The sequence below is a fragment of the Durio zibethinus genome, chromosome 19 (assembly GCF_047325235.1).
Source record: "Durio zibethinus cultivar Kanyao isolate XHJ-2024 chromosome 19, ASM4732523v1, whole genome shotgun sequence".
Lineage (NCBI taxonomy): Eukaryota > Viridiplantae > Streptophyta > Magnoliopsida > Malvales > Malvaceae > Durio > Durio zibethinus.
Genome location: NC_143180.1, coordinates 23,379,224 through 23,399,351, shown reverse-complemented (window position 1 = coordinate 23,399,351; position 20,128 = coordinate 23,379,224). Strand labels below are relative to the sequence as shown.

Genomic DNA, 20,128 nt, shown 5'->3' with positions numbered 1-20,128 from the left:
GTGATGTGGATTTAGGTGACAAGGCAAGGTGATGTGGTGAGTGACAGTAGGGTATGCTTATTGACAGACTATGACAGATTAGATTTTTCAAGGTTTTCACAAAAGTTAGAGGTTTGTAATAAGTCGGAAGCTTTGACCAGGGTTTTAGGCTACTTCGGTGGTTATGGATGGATAAGGAAGGTGTTTTGGAGGTTCGAAATGAGAGAGATGATGAGATTTCCTCTAGATTTTAAGAAAAATTTTGGAGGAGGTTTAGAATTGACTTTCTCAAAGAGGGACAAACAAGAATCAAATTTTAAGGCTATTAAAATGAAAAATTAAAAATTTTTAATATATCAATAATAAAATAATAAAAAAAGGAATGAAAAATGTTTATTATAGATATTATTTTAAGGCTATTAAAGATAATATAAACTAATTCTACTGATAAAATAATTTCCAAAGAGATAACAAAAAATGCAATTAAGATGAAAAACTTGAAAGAAATGAGGCAAAAAAAAGGTGTTGCATCTAAAAAGAAAGAGATGCCCAATCAATGATTTGATTCTTGTTTTTTAGGATATTTCTTTAAAAATTTTATGATTTATCTACTTTTGTTTATCCAGATTTTCATAATTATTTTTTTATTTTTCAATTTTTTGTATTTATTTTATTTTTATTTTTGTTTCAATTGTTTAAAAATAATAAAATATATAAAAATTTGGATAAAAGATATAAGAGGGGAAATAAAATAAAATGGTTTATTATAAGAAGGGAGAATGGACTATTGGTTAGCCCTATTAATCGACTAAAACCCAAAGTTACTAATTAGAGACAAATAATAATTCGGACTTAAATTGATCAGTTTATAGTCCAATTAAAAGTTAAACAAAAACTTTTGAAATTTAAAATCTCAGATTAAATGGGTACTTACAACATTTGATAACAGAGTGTTATAAAAAGTGGTTTTTCTTTTCAGATTTCAGAGTCCCAATTTGTTTGCTATTATTCGTAGATCAAAGATTTTCACCCTTTTAAAGATTTTTAAAGTTTGCTTGATAAATTTTTTTTTTCTGATATATGGTCTACTTTTTTTTTTGTCAGCCAATTGCTTGTAAAAATGGATTTACCCTTATGTCAAATCAACACAAGTACATTTACTTTAAGGAAAAAAAAGTTGGAATTTTGATATAGGGTGGTTTTGTATAGTTGCCAATTTTTTGTTTTTGAATATTTTATTTTAGTTTTTATCATTTTATTAAATTTTATAACGTGTTTTGATATAATTTTTTTCCAAAAATTTGAGAAGAGAAATTTATTAAAGAAAGTGATTAAAATTTTAAATTGTAAGCTTAAATCTTATTAATAATATATATTTTTTAATTTTCAAACATCAAAATTTTCACTCTAACGAGCATTATAATCGAACAGATAAATAATATTTATGATAATAATGTCAAAAATATTTTCAAAATATTAGAAATATTATTTTTGTACTTTTAATAATTTTCAAAAAAATTTTAAATTTTTTGAAGTATCCAACAAGGATGAGTCTCGATTTATAATGTATGATCTGATTAATGATTTGGCTCAATCAGTTGCCAAAGATATATGCTTCAGAGTGGAGGGTGACAAGGCATTGAACGTTTCCAGTCATGCTCGGCATTCATCTTACATTGATGGCAGGAAAGACGGAATTAAAAATTTAAAAGTCTTTAACGGAAAGAAGGGTTTAAGAACCTTCCTACCGTTGAAGATGCCTGGAGGTTGGTGGAATTTCTCTAATCAAGTTGTCAGTGAGTTGTTGCCAGAATTTAAATACTTGAGGGTGTTATCTTTACGAGGGTGCTACCTAACGGAGTCTCCCAATATTATTGGAGATTTGGTGCATCTGCGTTATCTAAATTTTTCTCTCACTCTAATCGAAACTCTGCCGGATTCAATATGCAAGCTTTACAATTTAGAGACCTTGCTGTTGCGGGGGTGTTCTCGTCTTCAAGAGTTTCCTTCTGAAATGAGATTTTTAATTAACCTAAGGCATCTTGACATTACAGGTGCACGTTCGATAAAAATGATGCCAATGGGAATCGGTGAACTAACCAATCTTCAAACATTGACAAATTTTGTTGTGAGTCAAGACAATGGCCGTAAGATAAGGGAGATGGAGAATTTGTCTAATCTTAAGGGTGGACTTGTTATTTCAGAATTGCAGAATGTTGTCAAAACTCAAGATGCATGGGTGGCTGGGTTATGTCGTAAGTCGAACCTTCGTGATTTAGGTTTGAAGTGGAGTTATAATTTTGCAGGAGAAGAAATTCACAAGGACGTGTTGGATTCACTCCAACCTGCTAAAATGCTTGAAAGGCTCACCATCGAATGTTATGGAGGTGTAACATTCCCAAATTGGATTGGAGATCCTTCATTTGAAAACCTATCGATTCTGGATCTGGATTACTGTCCAAATTGCACATTATTACCAGCTGTTGGAAGATTACTGTCGCTAAAATCGCTTTCTATCCGGAGGATGAGTAAGGTAAAAAATGTGGGTGCTAATTTTTTTGGAAAGGATCTGTCGATTAATGCATTTCCGTCACTAGAGAGATTATGTTTTGATGGCATGCCAGAATGGGAGGAATGGGATCCCTGTGAAGTTGATGAAAATGTAAGGAGTTTCCAACACCTCCATGAGCTCATCATTTCAAATTGCCCCAAGTTGTTAGGAAGTTTACCTAATCGTCTTCCTTCCTTGACTAAGCTAGAGATTAAATTGTGTCAACAACTGAGAAGTCTACCTAGTTGTCTTCCTTCATTGGAGAAACTTGTGATTCAACAATGTGAGCAGTTGGCAGTTTCACTCTCAAGCCTTCCGAAGTTGTCTGACTTAAAAATTGATGGTTGCCAAGAGGTGGTGTCTACTAATTGTACAAATTCTGGCTCATTCATGGAAACAGTCTCTCTTTCAAACATTTCAAAATTCACTTCTCCAATGGAGGGGATGATGTTAGGGTTGATAAAAGTAGAACATCTTTTTATAAGTGGATATGAGGAGCTAATTTCTTCATGGCTGAACCAGGAAAGACTCTCAACACATTTGAGGCCTCTTCGCTTTTTGGAGATTCACAATTGTTCAAGACTTGTTTCCATAGGTGCAGAGGACGAGAAGGAAGAGCATATGCAATTAGGAATCCCTCGTCATATTGAACATTTGACCATACAATATTGTGAAAGGCTAGAAAGGCTATCAGAAAGCATACATAGCTGCAGATCCCTTACGAAGCTACGAATTGAAGGATGCCCAAGATTGATTTCAATTTCAAATGGAAACTTGCCACCAAATGTAAGACGTTTAACCATTATGCTGTGTGAGAATTTGCTGTACTTGCTGGATGGAGTAAACAACAACATCTACTGCACGCGTCTTCTAGAGCACTTGGTAATTGGAGGTTGCAAGTCTCTGATATCTTTATCCTCAAGGGGCGAGTTACCTGTTAGTCTTCAACATGTTGACATTTATTCTTGTGAAAAGTTGACATCCTTGTCAGCCAATGGCAAGTTACCCATGGGGCTTAAATCCCTCCGGATTAATTATTGCCCAGCACTAGAGTCCATAGCTCAAGATATTGAACAGAACTCTTCCCTTGAATTGATAACTATCGACGGTTGCGATCATTTGAATTCTTTGCCTCGTGGATTAAACAAGCTCAACCATCTTGGGGAGATTCTTATTGGGCGTTGTTCGAGTTTGATTTCATTCCCAGGAAGTGTGTTATTAACCACCAAACTCAGAAAGCTTCATCTTTCTGGGTGTGAAAAACTCCAGGCCTTACCCAACTGCATCCACAACATCGTCTCTATGCGAGAATTGTTCATATTTGAGTGTCCAAGTGTGATATCATTTCCACAAGAGGGGTTCCCTCCCAATCTCACTGCACTTCAAATCTGGCAACCCAGTATTTGCAAATCAGTGATCGAGTGGGGTTTGCACAAACTAACCTCCCTTAAACATTTGTCCATCAACGGTGCTTCTCTAGATGTGGTGTCATTCCCATGTGAGGAAATGCTTCTGCCCCGCACTCTCACCTCCCTCACCATCTGCGGTTTTCCAAACCTAGAAACTCTATCCTCCAAGGGCTTTCAAAATCTCAAGTCTCTTGAATCATTGGGCATCCATAGTTGTCCCAAGCTCAAATTCCTTCCGGAAAAGGAGATGTTTGACTCACTTTTGCAACTCGAAATTTCTAGATGTCCATTGCTAGAAGAACGATGCAAGAAAGATGGAGGTCAAGAGTGGCCCAAAATAGCCCACATACCTTACATTGGAATTAATACTTGTTTCTTAACATAGCCCACATACCTTACATTGAAGTTTGAAGCAGCTTCATGTTAATTTGTCAACGGAAGGAACGCCAAGAAATAAGGTACATGTCACTTTGCAATTATATGATACTTATTTGAAGAACTTTAACGTACTATTAAATAAAGTGCTCAAGTGATTTATTTTCATGATTATTGTTTTTTCGATTCCATAATAAAAGGTTCATTAGTTCAATCCCTTATACACACAGCTTTTTGTTTTACATTGAAATGGAAAATATATATATAGAAAAAAAAACCATGTTTAATAAAAATAGAAATTCATTAAAATTAAAATTGGACTAAATATAGTAGAGGGACAATTTCAAGAGCAGAACAGATATGTTAAATGTTTATATCTATTAATCATTTTGTCTCATTGACATCTGATTTTTTTTTGCAGAATCATTCAAGAATGGTTTCAATTATTAAATGCTTGTTATGTTCTTATATGCGTGAAGATTAATTTGATATCTAAATTTATTTTCAGTCAGTTGGAAGTTGCAGAGGCCAGTGAGTAGTGCCTTTATAGGAGCACACAAAGTGGTTTGCAAAAGCAGATGGAAAGACCTGAAAAAGATGAATGCTGTTTACTTAGCAGAAGTATGGATTGCCTTCACTGCTGTCAAATTGACCATATGGCCGCCTGAATGAGTCAGTACCAAAATCTCTGCCTCAATCCCATTGAGAACTCAATTTGTTATAAATGATGAGATATTAAAGATTTATTGCCAGACTTGTGAGTGAGGACAGTGTCAGTGGCGCAAAAATTCCCCAAGGGAAACATTGTTTCCTATGAAAGTGGTAAGTTATTACTTAGTTATTACTTATTTCCAGGGTTCTGAAATCTTTTTAAAACGTTCTCCTTTTATAGCAAAGGAAAATCATTTGTACTTTATGTTTTATGTGCAATATTTTTGTCTTTTAATCTGAAAAAGGTGCTCCTCCAGAACCAGCAATTAGTGCCTTGAACATTTCATATCCTTGAATCATGTTCCACCATCCATAATCCATGTATCATACTCTTGAGTATATAGATTCCATGTTTATGATCAGAAACCATAAATTATAAGAAATCATGATACTTAGCATAATGAAAACTTCCAGCCTTGCTAGGATTCCTTTCGCTTTTTTTTTTTCTCCCCTTTTTTGGTACTTCCATTTTTATCCCAAATGCTTCTAAACAAAAATCTGTTGTTGTGCAACTAGTCTGACAGGACGAAATAACTTCAATCCATTGGTGGTTTCGAAGTTGTTAGGGCAGCAGCTCCTTTCCTACAACAGAAATCTTTCCTCCTCCGTGTCAGGGGTGCAAGCATAAATGATGAGATAGGGTAAGAACTTTATCAAGGAGGTAAAATTGGCTGAGCTGAGACCTTCTGTAAAGGCCAAATTGATATTCTAAATGTAAAAGTTAAAATTCTTTGTAATATTGTTCTGTTGTGCAATAATGTTTGGAAGTTTCATTCCACTGTAGCTCAATTCTTCATATTGATGCATAAAATATCCTTTCCTTAAAGCATTGATCAGCAGCCTTTGTTTTTTCGATGATCGTTTCTTTCAGATTGGTGGAGCTACAAGTTAAAATCTTTGCCTGGATTGAGCTTTTGAAGAATCTGAGGTTGTATGATAAACAATGTAAAGCAACACAGCTTCATGTGGTTTTCTTTTATACTTGCTTTGAAAACTGTTTGCCTTTATGTATGAAGTTTTAACTATTTATAATAGTGACTAAACATTTTGATATGCTTCTTAGATCTTTATAAGCATTCTGGCTCGGCATAAAGAAACATCTACGTTGATGGAGACAAAGTGCTTCAGCTGCTGAGCTCAAGTATTGGTTTGAGGAGCTCATTTCAATCATCAAATCAGGGGTATGTCCTGTCTTGACAAAAAAGAACACAAGAAGCTTATAATAACTATTCTCAATTTATTCTGCAGAATTTCAGCTCAATTTCATGTGAAAGGAGCTTGCGAAAAAGGCCTGTTTCCAAAGGAGTCTAAATTGAATCAGTATGCTACTCCAATAACTGTCTAATATATTATGCAAACCCTGCATAATACTTCCTTCAATATGAACGCAAAAAACATCAGAGCTTATTTAATTTTTGGAGCTTAAATTTTTATGCAACCCATAGTTATTGCTACGTTCAAACAATAGGGTATGATGTGTGGGTGCATATGGGTATGTATTTGGTTGTGTTGAAAAGACGCATATGGGTATGTGTTTATTTGAATTGAGAATACTTCATATGACTAAAGGAGATTGACACTACAAGGGTTTAAGTTTTTAGTGACGTTTTTTTTTTAAATTTTTAACAACGTTTATAAACACCACTAAAAGATTTGCAATGTTTACGAAAAATGCTAGTCAGAGTGCTGGCTATACACACGTCGCAAAAAATATTAGTGTTTTTTTATAAAATACCGCTATATTAGCAACGTTTATATCTAAAAAACGTCACTATTTTAGCGATATTTGTATATTTGAGATGCCAGTAATTTAATGACGTTTTTATCATAAAAAACATCATTAATTTGGTAGCATTTGTAGCGAAAAAAATGTTGCTAATTTAGCAACATTTGTGTTTAAAAATATCGTTAAATGCTAAAAATAACGACATTTGTAATAAAAACATCACTAAATTTAATGGCATTTTCTAATACAAATATTACTAAATTCAACATTTAGTGGCATTTTTAAATATAAATGCCGCTAAATCAAAACTTTTACTTTTTTTTAATTTTCTTTTAATATTTGTTATAATTAAATAAAAATTGTTAAAAGAAATAAAAATGAATTTAAATTCATGAACTGAATATTATAAATATTTAAATATCTAAATACATAATTTGTTCCAATATACATGTAACACAAAGTTTAATACATACAATAACATTTCACTTTGCATTTGTTTTCCTTTTGCCCATCAACAGACTCCATGGAAGGAATTGTACTTGCTTTGAGTAGAGCTTTACAACGCCATTCCTCATCTTGGCTTTTATTGCTAAAGAGAATAGTTTTCCAAGAACCTCAAAATGTGCTGTTAGAAATGTATCACATTATATTTCATTTATCTTTTCCACAACTCTATATTTCATCCTAATTGAAAAATGTCACTAGGTAAGCTATAAAAAGTACCATAAAATTTGTAATGCAAGATAAAATCAAAGAAGATATATAAGATCTCATTGTTACATACATGCAGAAATAACAAAGAAATAGATTTAACCAAAGCAACAAACTAAGATATATTTTTTGGCCAATGATTAAGATAAATGCACAAGGCAAAATGATGTACATTCCCTCTCTGAGTGCATTTCATGAAAATGCCTTTCATAATCACAGTTATTCCATTTTGCATATTTCATTATGAAATTGCTAGACTTGAAATGCAGTGCCATATAATTTGAAAGAAGGAGAATATACAAAAGGCTAAGAGATGGATCTTCAATCAAGTTCACGTTTGATTATATTGGAAAAAGATAAAGATTATTTGATTCCATGAAGTTTATAAGATAAACCATTTCAAATCATATTTTCAGCTCGTAAATAAATTCATAAAAATAAATGGATTCAAATGCTTCAAGAGGGAAATAAACCAATCCTTCAAACTAAAATGACCATGCAACAAAGTTTCAAGAGAAAAATACAAATTTTGTAATAGTTAAATCAACTATGCTGCACCTTGAACTGATGGTATAGTTGTGTCTGTAGAGATTAATGCTTTTTTAGACTTAGCAACAACAAAAACTGTATCATGGAATCATTAAAAAGTAATTAGAAAAAGTAATTTTTTCCCTTCAATAGTTTTCAAGAAAATACTTCTGTTTCTTTCAAGAGGTTTCCTCATTAGATTAATTAAATATTTTATGAAAATAATTCATTTTTATTTTTAAAACATTTTAAATTAATTTTAATATTTTCCTTTAATTCTGTTATTTTGGAAATAAAATGAAAATCTTTGACATTCTAATTTTTTAAATTGTTTACTCACATAGAAAATTTTAAGAAAATTTCACACTTACAATTTTTTTAAAAGTTTCATTAGTCAAATTCCCCACTTATTTCAAAATTTATTAAGCATTATGTGATAAAATGCATATACAATTATCAATTACATTCTCAACTCTTTTATCCCTTTTTTATTTTAACAATTAATTTTCTATCAATTTAATTTTTTTCATTTTTATTTTTAGAAATAAATGAAAATTCTTTTGTTGATTACTTTTCTATCAAATTAATTTTTTTCATTTTTATTTATAGAAATAAATGAAAATTCGTAATATTGAAATAATTTTCTAAATTCTCCAACATTTCAATGAAATTTAGAAAAATTCTCATTTAGAAATTTTTTAGAAAATTGTACACTTTTGAATTTCTTAAAATTTCATCTTTGGATTAAATGGTGTGTTTACAAATGTCTATCATTGTATATTTTTTATGAAATAGAAATTGTGTGAAGACATATAGACAATTATTACATTGAGGTTTGGTTTGTCTGAAGAATTTTAAAATTTTATTTATTTTATTTTATTTTTTAATGCTCCTTTAAACAAAGGTGTGAGTGATGTGGGTTTCACCTCTAGTGGGTTTCACCTCTAGTACTCTTCTTAGTGTTGAAAACTAAGATTGATTATGAGTCATTAATCGATTTATTTATATTTCAGGAATCGATACTAATTTCAATATCCCAGTCGTATTTATCAAAAAGCTTAGTTCGAAAATAGTAAACAAGATATTAGAAGAATTAAAGCTCTAAACCTTGTTAGGGATAAACCTAGCATTTACTTATCCATTTCAAACCAACATCCTGACTTGCTTATGGATTAAAGAGCATGCCTTTCCTTTTTATTCTTGATGACAAGCAATTTGTATAAAGAAGTTATATGTTTCGTGCAGTCATGCATACATCTAATACATGCATCTAGAAAAATACCTATGGGTTGACAACCTTGAGTTCTTTATCAATCATTAAATAATGCAAACAATGTGTTATCGAACAATTGTATTAAATTAAGTAGTTCATCCCATTATATTACAAAGACAATAAAGACTAACTAAAGAAACATGTAATGTGATCTAGTATAAATGACATACTTAGATGATAGTACAAGAATATGCCTCGAGGGCATATTTAGAACATTCCGTTTTATGCCTAATCTATATGACAAGATTTTACATCACATGCTAGACATGAGTTTACATTGTAAAAATTTTCACCGCCTATAACCCAAAAAAAAAATCCTAATTATAACTAAATGGTATGCATTATGCATTCCTAAGAGTACATGATATTTGATCATGGAGGATATGTCACTTGCACATAATTTAATGAGAAGTCTAAGATGTCTAAAGATTTTAGGAATTATACCTGAGCAGATTGTCGTGATACAAGATCCAATAAGACAACTATATGTCTGAGCTTGTGAGTTGGGTTTAGTGTAGCTGTGTTTTATCTTGATTAGAACTTTTCGGGTTAAGACCAAGCTTTAGCTAGATCAAGCCCTTTGAAAGAATTTTAGATTGGCAAGAACTCTTCAAACAAAATTTGGGTGTTGGCACTCTTTTAGAGCACTTTGGTGAAACAATAACTTTTAAGGTTAAGTTTTGGTTGGACTTAAACTCTTTGAGTAGAGTTTTGATTTGATTGGACTTTTTGGACAGAGTCTTGGTTGGACTTTGAACTTTTAGATAGAGTTTTGGTTGGATTTGGAAAGATGATATGGTTGAGATGACGTGGTTTGGATGATATGCCTAGTGAAGTGGCAAGTGATGTGGATTTAGGTTCTTCCGGGTTTTCGTGAAAAGTTAGATAGAGGTTTGTAATAAGCTGGAAGCTTTGAGTGAGGTTTTAGGCTACTTCGGTGGTTATGGATGGATAAGGGAGTTGTTTTGGACGTTCGAAATCGGAGAGATGATGAGATTTCCTCTAGATTTAAAGAAAAATTTTGGAGAAGGTTTAGAATTGAGTTTGTCAAAGAGAGACAAGAGAATTGCTTGAGGTGTGTTGAATGAAAATTTGGAGGCTTTAGGCTTAGAATTCATTTGGGAAATAAGTTATGCGGGAATTTATATTTGAACAATTACAAACAAAATTAAGAGAACTCAAGATTTATTGCCTATAACATTAAAATGCAAACTTTAAAAAATATGTAATGTTTCTACAAATTGAATGTTTGAGATGACAATCCACATCCTCAAATTTCATAATGGAAATTTAATCTATATCAAAGCATATTTCCATTGTTCTATAAGTTCTTTGAGTGAAGGGGCAACTATTGATATGTGCTTAAATCCTTTCTTTCAATTGGTTGTATCTCATATGATAATTGCATTTATTATTTGGATCACAACTCTCTACTGATGGATTTAGAGTTATTTTCAAAGGCATAGGGTAATGTACTGCCGTTTTACTAGTAAAGGCAAAAGATCAGGAATTAGAATTGAAAATTTTTCTTGATTGTTTCTTGGTCATCTTTAGTTACTCATTGGTTGGATAATAGATTAAGAGACGAGAGTAAGTGGAATTGTTTGAAGGCAAAGGTTTGCTTGAAAGGTTAATTGTGGGATTGGTTAATAAAGATAAGGCCTTTGAAAGAAGTTATATATGGTTAGATAGTAAAATTAGTTCATCTGATAAGAATGGCGTAGAGTAAAGCCTACTACCCATTGCCCTTCATAAATTACTGATTGAGCATCTCTTTCTTTTTGGATGCACCACCTTTTTTTCCCTCATCTGTTTCAAGTTTATACACATAATCTCTGTGTTTTTGCAGGTCAAAAGCCATGTCCGTCGTTGAAGCTGCTTTATCTGTGTTCTTTGAAGGGTTGTTTAGTAAGTTGGCCTCTTCTGAGTTTCTCAACTTTGTAACTGAGAAGGAAGTTTGCGAGGAACTCAAGAAGTGGGAAAAGACTTTGCACAATATTCATGCAGTGCTAGATGATGCAGAGAAGGACCGGCATGTGAAAAGTTGGTTGGTCCAGCTTCAAGACTTGGCATACGATGCGGATGACATATTGGATGAGTTTGCTACAGAAGCTTTGCGACTCAAGTTAAAGAGGGAACATCAAGATCACAGCGCCAGTAAGGTACAAAAGCTCGTTCATACTTGCGTTACCAGGTTCAGCAGTCATTTATCATTTAATAAGGAAATGATGTCCAAGATAAAAGAAATCACTGCTAGATTTCAAAATTTAGAAGCACAAAAAGGTGTCTTGGCTTTGACTAAAAGTGGTGGTGGGAGGCGAAAAAGAGCATTGGAATGGCGATCAACCACTTGCTTGGTGAATGAAACTCAAATCTGCGGTCGGGAAAAAGACTAGGAAGCAATCCTTGAATTGATTTTTGGGAGTGATAATAGCAATATTTTTGGAGCTTCTGTGATTCCCATCGTTGGCATGGGAGGGATTGGCAAAACAACGCTTGCTCAGCTTGTCTACAATGATAGTCGTGTAGATAATCATTTTGATCTTAAAGCATGGGTCTGTGTTTCTGAAGACTTTAAGATGGAGGAGATAACGAAATCAATTTTGCGATCAGTTAGTTCTGAATCTTCTAATGCTGGAGATGATTTGAATAAGCTTCAAACAGAATTGGAGAAGAAGCTGGTGGAGAAAAAACTACTTCTGATTTTGGATGATTTTTGGCTTCAAAACTATGATGATTGGAGTCGTCTAATATCCCCTTTTGGCGTAGGAACTACGATTGTTGTGACAACACGTGATAAAACTGTTTCATCAATGGTGGGTACTATCCCAGATTACAAGCTGCCAACGTTGTCAGATGATGATTGCATTTCTATATTAACTCAACATGCATTAGGAGCAAAAGATTTTAGTGGGCATCCAAACTTGGGAGAATTTGTTGTACAGATTGCGAAAAGGTGCAAGGGTTTGCCCTTGGCAGCTAAGACCATTGGAGGCCTTTTGCGCAATAAGGTGGACATTGGTAAATGGAAAGAGATACTAAAAAGTGAGATTTGGAATTTACCAGAAGAGAGGAGTAACATATTTCAAGCTTTACGATTAAGCTATCATCATCTTCCTGCAGATCTAAAGCGATGTTTTGCTTACTGTGCCTTACTCCCCAAAGACTATGAATTTACCGAGGAAGAAATAGTCTTGTTATGGATGGCAGAAGGCTTTCTGCGAGTGGAAGCTACAAAGCAAAATGAAGATTTGGGTCATGAGTACTTTCAAGAACTTGTACAAAGGTCATTTTTTGAAATATCCAACAAGGATGATTCTCGATATATAATGCATGATCTGATTAATGATTTGGCTCATTCAGTTGCCAAAGATATATGCTTCAGAGTGGAGGGTGACAAGGCATTGAACGTTTCCAGTCATGCTCGCCATTCATCTTACATTGGTGGTAGGAAAGACAGAATTAAAATGTTCCAAGTCTTTTACGGAAAGAAGGGTTTAAGAACCTTCCTACCGTTGAAGATGCCCGAAGGGTGGAGGTATATCTCTAATCAAGTTCTCAGTGAGTTGTTGCCAGAATTTAAATACTTAAGGGTGTTTTCTTTACAAGGGTGCTACCTGACGGAGTTTCCCAATATTATTGGAGATTTGGTGCATCTGCGTTATCTAAATTTTTCTGGCACTATAATCAAAACTCTACCGGATTCAATATGCAAGCTTTACAATTTAGAGACCTTGCTGTTGCGGGGGTGTTCTCGTCTTGAAGAGTTTCCTTCTGAAATGAGATTTTTAATTAACCTAAGGCATCTTGACATTAGAGGTGCAGATTCAATAAAAATGATGCCAATGGGAATCGGTGAACTAACCAATTTCCAAACATTGACAAATTTTGTTGTCAGTCAAGACAATGGCCGTAAGATAAGGGAGATGGAGAATTTGTCTAATCTTAAGGGTGGACTTGTTATTTCAGAATTGCAGAATGTTGTCAAAGCTCAAGATGCATGGGTGGCTGGGTTATGTTATAAGTCGAACCTTCGTGATTTAGCTTTAGAGTGGAGTTATAATTTTGCCGGAGAAGAAATTCACAAGGACATCTTGGATTCACTCCAACCTCCTAAAATGCTTGAAAGGCTTACCATCGAATGTTATGGAGGTGAAACATTCCCAAATTGGTTCGGAGATCCTTCATTTGGAAAGCTATCGATTCTGGATCTGTATTACTGTCCAAATTGCACATTATTACCAGCTGTTGGAAGATTAACGTCGCTAAAATCGCTTTCTATCCGGAGGATGAGTAAGGTTAAAAAAGTGGGTGCTAATATTTTTGGAAAGGATCTATCGATTAATGCATTTCCGTCACTAGAGAGATTACGTTTTCAGGACATGCCAGAATGGGAGGAATGGGATCCCTGTGAAGTTGATGAAAATGTAAGGAGTTTCCAACACCTTCATGAGCTCATCATTTCAAATTGCCCCAAGTTGTTAGGAAGTTTACCTAATCGTCTTCCTTCCTTGAAGAAGCTGAAGATTAATTTGTGTCAACAGCTGAGAAGTCTACCTAGTTGTCTTCCTTCATTGGAGAGACTTGTGATTCAAGAATGTGAGAAGTTGGTAGTTTCACTCTCAAGCCTTCCAAAGTTGTCTGACTTGGAAATTAATGGGTGCCAAGAGGTGTCGTCTACAAGTTGTGCAAATTCTGGCTCATTCATTGAAAGAGTCTCTCTTTCAGACATTTCAAAATTCACTTCTCCAATGGAGGGGATGATGTTAGGGTTGATAAAAGCTGAACGTCTTTTTATATATGTGGATGTGAGGAGCTAATTTCTTCATGGCGGAACCAGGAAGGACCCTCAACACATTTGAGGCCTACTCGCTTTTTGGAAATTCATAATTGCTCAAGACTTGTTTCCATAGGGGCAGAGGACGGAAAGGAAGAGCATATGCAGTTAGGAATCCCTTGCCATATTGAACATTTGAGCATACACTGTTGTGAAAGGCTAGAAAGGTTAGCAGAAAGCCTACACAGCTACAGATCCCTTACGGTGCTAGGAATTGAGGGATGCCCAAGATTGATTTCAATTTCAAATGGAAACTTGCCTCCAAACGTAAGACGTTTAACCATTAAGGAGTGTGAGAATTTGCAGTACTTGCTGGATGGAGTAAATAACAACATCAACAGCACGCCTCTTCTAGAGCACTTGGTGATTGAAAATTGTAAGTCTCTGATATCTTTATCCTCAAGGGGCGAGTTACCTATTAGGCTTCAACATGTTGACATTTATGGTTGTGAAAAGTTGGCATCCTTGTCATCCAATGGCAAGTTACCTATGGGGCTTAAATACCTCGATATAAGAAGATGCAGAGCACTAGAGTCCATAGCTCAAGAAATTGAAGAGAACTCTTCCCTTGAATCGATGGTTATCTGCGGTTGTGATAATTTGAGATCTTTGCCTCGTGAATTAAACAAGCTCAGATATCTTAGCCTTTCTCGGTGTGAAAAGCTCCATGCCTTACCTAAATGCATCCACAACATCGTCTCTATGCGAGAATTGCTCATATTTGATTGTCCAAGTGTGATATCATTTCCGGAAGAGGGGTTCCCTCCCAATCTCACTTCACTTACAATCTTGCAACCCAATATTTGCAAGTCAGTGATCGAGTGGGGTTTGCACAAACTCACCTCCCTTAAACATTTGTCCATCAACGGTGCTTCTCTAGATGTGGTGTCTTTCCCATGTGAGGAAATGCTTCTGCCCCGCACTCTCACCTCCCTCACAATCTTCGGTTTTCCAAACCTGGAAACTCTATCCTCCAAAGGCTTTCAAAATCTCAAATTTCTTGAATCATTGGAAATCCGAAGCTGCCCCGTGATCAAATTCCTTCCGGAAAAGGAGATGTTTGACTCACTTTTGCAACTAGATATTGTTGACTGTCCACTGCTAAGAGAACGATGCAAGGAGGATGAAGGACAAGAGTGGCCCAAAATAGCCCACATTCCTTGCATTCTAATTGCTAATTTGTTACCGGAAGAAACGCCCAGAAATCAGGTGTATGTCAACTTTGCAATTATATGCTACTTATTTGAAGAACATGAACGTACTATTAAATCAAGTGCTCAAGTGATTTATATTCTTGATTATTATTTTTTTTATTTCATAATAGAATGTTCACTAGTTCAATCCATTACACACATAGCTTTTTGTTTTACAATGAAATGAAATATGTATAAAAAATCTATGTTTAATAAAACTACATGGACTAAATTCATTAAAATTGAAGTTGGACTAAACCGATAGGATTGAGGTAGTAAAGGAATCAAATTCAGACTTTAACCTTTTAAGTTTAAGCATTGATAAAATCCTGGTTATTAAATTGGGGACAGGTATTTTTGAAGCTCATTTGTTAGAAACGAGTGAATCTCTTTTATGCAAAACTTTTGATTGTAGTGTAATCTATATTTGCAGAATTGAGAAAGAAGTTCTTCCTTCCGTCATGGAGTATAATGATTTAATTTAGAAGTTATTGGAACTTGCAGATGGTTCTCTCCAGGTTTGATACATGGATTCAATGTTTTGCTACCATTTTAAAAGAAAATTTAGGAATAGTTTCAGAATGAGTAGGTCTTATAGTTTATTTCTATATATATTTTTTTCTTATGTTAATGACTCATTCATGATATCCTCATGTCTTTGGCTTTTCTTTATGTGTACTTCCTTCTGCCATACCTGTGATTGGTCACAGAAAAGACTGAGTAACTATGGCATTGGATTGTTTACTAAAAGTTAGAAAACTTTAGAAAATTCTTTTTTGTAGTCTATGAAACATATTTCTTTCAGTCTTCTGGTAAAAATTCCCTATAGGACAATTTCAAGAACAGAACAGATATGTTAAATGTTTATATCTATTAATCATTTTGTTTCATTGACTTCTGATTTTTTTTTTGGCATAATCATTCAAGAATAGTTTCAATTATTAAATGTTTGTTATCTTCTTATATGCTTGAAGATTTATTTGATATCTAATTCTGGTTTCAGTGACTCGCAGAGACTAGTGAGTAGTGCCTTCTTAGGAGCACACAAAGTGGTTTGCAAAAGCGGATGGAAAGACCTGAAAAAGAAGAATGCTGTTTACTTAGCTGAAGCATGCATTGCCTTCACTGCTGTCAAATTGACCCTATGGCAGCCTGAATGAGTCAATACCAAAATCTCTGCGTCAAACCCATTGAGAACTCAATTTCTTTTAAATGATGAGATATTAAAGATTCATTGCCCGACTTGGGAGTGAGGACAGTGTCAGTGGCGCCAAAATTCCCCCAAGGGAAACATTGTTTCCTATGAAAGTGGTAATGTTACAACTATACACAGACTGCCAAAAAAATTAGTTATTTCCAGGGTTCTGAAATCATTTTGAAAGGTTCTTCTTTTATAGTGAAGGAAAATCTTTTATATTTTATGTTTAATTTACCATAATTTTGTCTTTTAAACTGAATAAGGTGGTCTTCCAGAACCGGCAATAAGTGCCTTGAACATTCCATACCCGTGAATCGTGTTCCACCATCCATAGCCCATATATCATACTCTTTGAGTATATAGGTTCCTTGTTTATGATCAGAAACCATATATTATAAGAAATCATAATACTTAGCATAATGAAAATTTCCAGCCTTGTTAGGATTCCTTTCTCTCCTTTTTTTTTCTCCCCTTTTTGGTACTGCCATTTTTATTCCAAATGCTTCAAAACAAAAATCTGATGTTGTGGAACTTGTCTGACATGACGAAATAACTTCAATTCATTGGTGGTTTCGAAGTTCTTAGGGCAGCAGCTCCTTTCCTACAACAGAAATCTTTTCTGTGTCAGCAGTGCAAACATAAATGATAAGATAGGGTAAGAACTGCATCAAGCAGGTAAATTTGGCTGAGCTAGGGCCTTCTACAAATGCAAAATTGATATTCGAAATGTAACAGTGTTAAAATTCTTTGTAATATCATTCTGTTGTGCAATAATGTTTAGAAGTTTCATTCCACTCTAGCGCAATTCTTCATATTGATGACATAACATATCCGATCCATAAAACATTGATCAAAAGTCTTTGTTTTTTCCGATGATAGTTTCTTTCAGTTTGTTGGAGCCACAAATGAAAATCTTTGTCTGGATTGAGCTTTTGACGAACCTGAGGTTATATGATAAACAATGTAAAGCAACAGAGCTTCATGTGGTTTTCTTTTATACTTGCTTGGAGAACTGTTTGCCTTTATGTATGAATTTTAACTATTTATAGTAGGCACTAAACATTTTTATATGCTTCTTAGATCTTTATAAGCACTCTGGGTTGGCGTAAAGAAACATCTACGTTGATCGAGGCAAAGTGTTCCAGCTGCTAAGCGCAAGTATTGGTTTGAGGAGCTCATTTCAATCATCAAATCAGGGGGATGTCCTATGTCTTGACATAAAAGAACACAAACTCAAGCATCCATTTATTCTGCAGAAGCTTATAAATAACTATGCTCAATTTATTCTGCAGAATTTCAGATCAACTTCTTCATGTGAAACGAGCCTGACAATCTTTAAGGAGTCTAAACTGAATCAGCATGCTACTCCAAATATTGTCTCATAAATTATGCAAACCCAGCATTGTACTTCCTTCAAAATGAATGCAAAAAACATCACAGCTTATTTTAGGCAATTTTTGTAGCTTGAATTTTTTATGCGACTCATAATTATTGCTATGTTCGAACAACTGCACATCTTAAGTCGGGATATCAGTATTTGTCAACTGGCTACAGTGGATCACAATTCTAGCATGTATCATGCTCAATAATGGAGGAAAACCATCCCTTACAAGCTTAGAATTTTTCCATTGCGTCAGAACTTTTGTTTTCTGTTAGTCATTTTCATTCTCTCTTTATTTTCCCTGTTCACATTCTGTTTCAGTACAAGAACTGGGTTACCAGAACTTGAAACAAAAAGAAACCATAAATATTTAAATACTGGAAAGTTATGTTGTCTCCACAAATAATGCAACCTATCCAAATGCCTGTGAACTGAAACATATCATTTTTATAAACCGAATGCCTGTAGAGCGAAACTTATCGCTTCTATTAACAGAACATAAAATTAATTGGCAGGAAAGAAGCGAAGCACTCAAAACTTCTAAATATACAAGGTCAAACTTTGTCATGGATGGTTTAGATTCCAATTATGAAGTAAGGATACGTTTGAACCTCTTGCGTATTTGTGTTACATTGTTAACACTTTAATGCTTACGACATACGTACCAGCTGGACCCGTCGGAAAACATTACATATCGAACTTGATCGGATTCGATGAAAAAAAAAAAAAAAGACAATTCTTGTACGGATAAGGACATCCTATGTTTTTTTAGTGCTGTATTTACATCAAATTTTCTTTGTAAGGGTAATTGACCTTTAAAAATCAACCCGATATCTATTATATATTTTTAACATATGATTATAATATATAAAAAATACTCTTTTTTTATTATCTATCTTGCCATATCCATATCCTTATTTTTCACAAATTGTCATGATGTCACCATATACATATTATATCGTAAACATGTCCGTGTCCATGCTTCATAGGATTCCAAGCATTACCTGTAAAATAAATCATAACAACAACTTAATAAAAATAAAAAACAAGTGTCTGGATTTTTTACCCTTTAGAAAGATGAAGGACAGTTAGTTATACTAGTCTGGATGATAGAAGTGAAGTTCAGTTTCAGGATTTTACTACCACAACTATTGCCTAACAGATCAAATGACCTCTCAAGACAACCATAGTTGGTAGATGCTGCATAAAACAGATGGACTCAATCAGTTTCTAATTGATTATCATTTTCAATTCCACTATCGTTTTGATTATAACAATTCACTCACCCCCCAAGATTGGATTTTATCATACACTCATTCAGTTTCTAATTAATTAGCATGTTCAATTCCACTATCTTTTGATTATAACAATTCACTCACACCCCAAGATTGGATTTTATCATTTGTATCAAAGTGAATGCATATAATCTATCAATCAAATCACAAAATGATAATACACAAATAAGTACAAACCTCAGCTCCATAAGCCATAAATATTCAAATATATAATTAAGATTCATGTAATTAATGTAATTATTTTTTAAAAAAAGTTTTTTTTTGCTAGGAAATATATTTTATTATTATATATTTAATTGGATATAATTTTGATAAAAAAAATATGCATATAATTTTGAATATAAAATATTAAAACACAAATTAAATTTAATGGAAAAATTATAGTAATAATTTAAAAAGCTTATGTCTTTTATTCCACTATGTCTTTGGTGAGTTTCATAATTTTAAAAATTTTAAAATTTCAAATTTAAATATTTGATCTTTTATTTGAATTTCTTAAATTACATAATTTTTGCTATCCTATCTTCTGCGTTCTTGGTTTTCAAACTTGCACTTTAATTAAAAATTTTGATTTTCCTGTTAAGCTCTACTTTGGTTGCTTAGTACGGTGGATTAGCTACCATTACCCTGAACAAGGTGATCACGGGAGGGAAGAGTGAAGCTGCAGGGGGAGGCTGGCAGCATGAAATCGACAGCCCAGCCGCTCTCTTCGGATGGTGCCATTCACGGCAGCATCACATCACTGCCACCAATTTTTTATTTCGATTTTCGTCCTTTTATTTACTTTTTAAAATTAAATGAATAAAACTTAATTAATATAAAAACTTGGGTCCTTGGGCGATACATTGGCTTTCGGGTTTTCAAGCTCAAATAAATTAAATTACGGATCTTTTAAATTTAAATATCCATATAAATAGTCCGATGCAATTAGAATCTAAATAAATTCAATTGAATTTTTAAA

The 20,128-nt window shown here is 33.7% G+C and overlaps 2 protein-coding genes across 2 annotated transcripts; both read left to right on the top strand.

The window, feature by feature from the left end:
• The first annotated feature begins 1,543 nt into the window (after positions 1–1,543).
• Positions 1,544–4,986, top strand: LOC149513559 (putative disease resistance protein At3g14460). Its single transcript, XM_089748713.1, has 2 exons — positions 1,544–4,259; positions 4,823–4,986. The coding sequence occupies exons 1-2, from the start codon at positions 1,544–1,546 to the stop codon at positions 4,984–4,986; spliced, it is 2,880 nt and encodes a 959-aa protein (XP_089604839.1).
• Positions 4,987–10,210: 5,224 nt separating this feature from the next.
• LOC111309646 (putative disease resistance RPP13-like protein 1) lies at positions 10,211–15,811 on the top strand. Its single transcript, XM_089748712.1, is given in 5 exon segments — positions 10,211–10,338; positions 11,113–11,425; positions 11,660–14,076; positions 14,079–15,309; positions 15,727–15,811. Coding segments are annotated over 5 exon segments (4,095 nt in total). The 3' UTR covers positions 15,733–15,811.
• The last annotated feature ends 4,317 nt before the right edge of the window (positions 15,812–20,128 follow it).

Coding starts and splice junctions, on each gene's coding strand:
- LOC149513559 (XM_089748713.1), top strand. CDS start 1,544: ATGTATGATCTGATTAATGATTTGGCTCAATCAGTTGCCAAAGATATA. Junction 4,260..4,822: donor ACGATGCAAGAAAGATGGAG/GTCAAGAGTGGC, acceptor ATTTATTTTCAG/TCAGTTGGAAGTTGCAGAGG.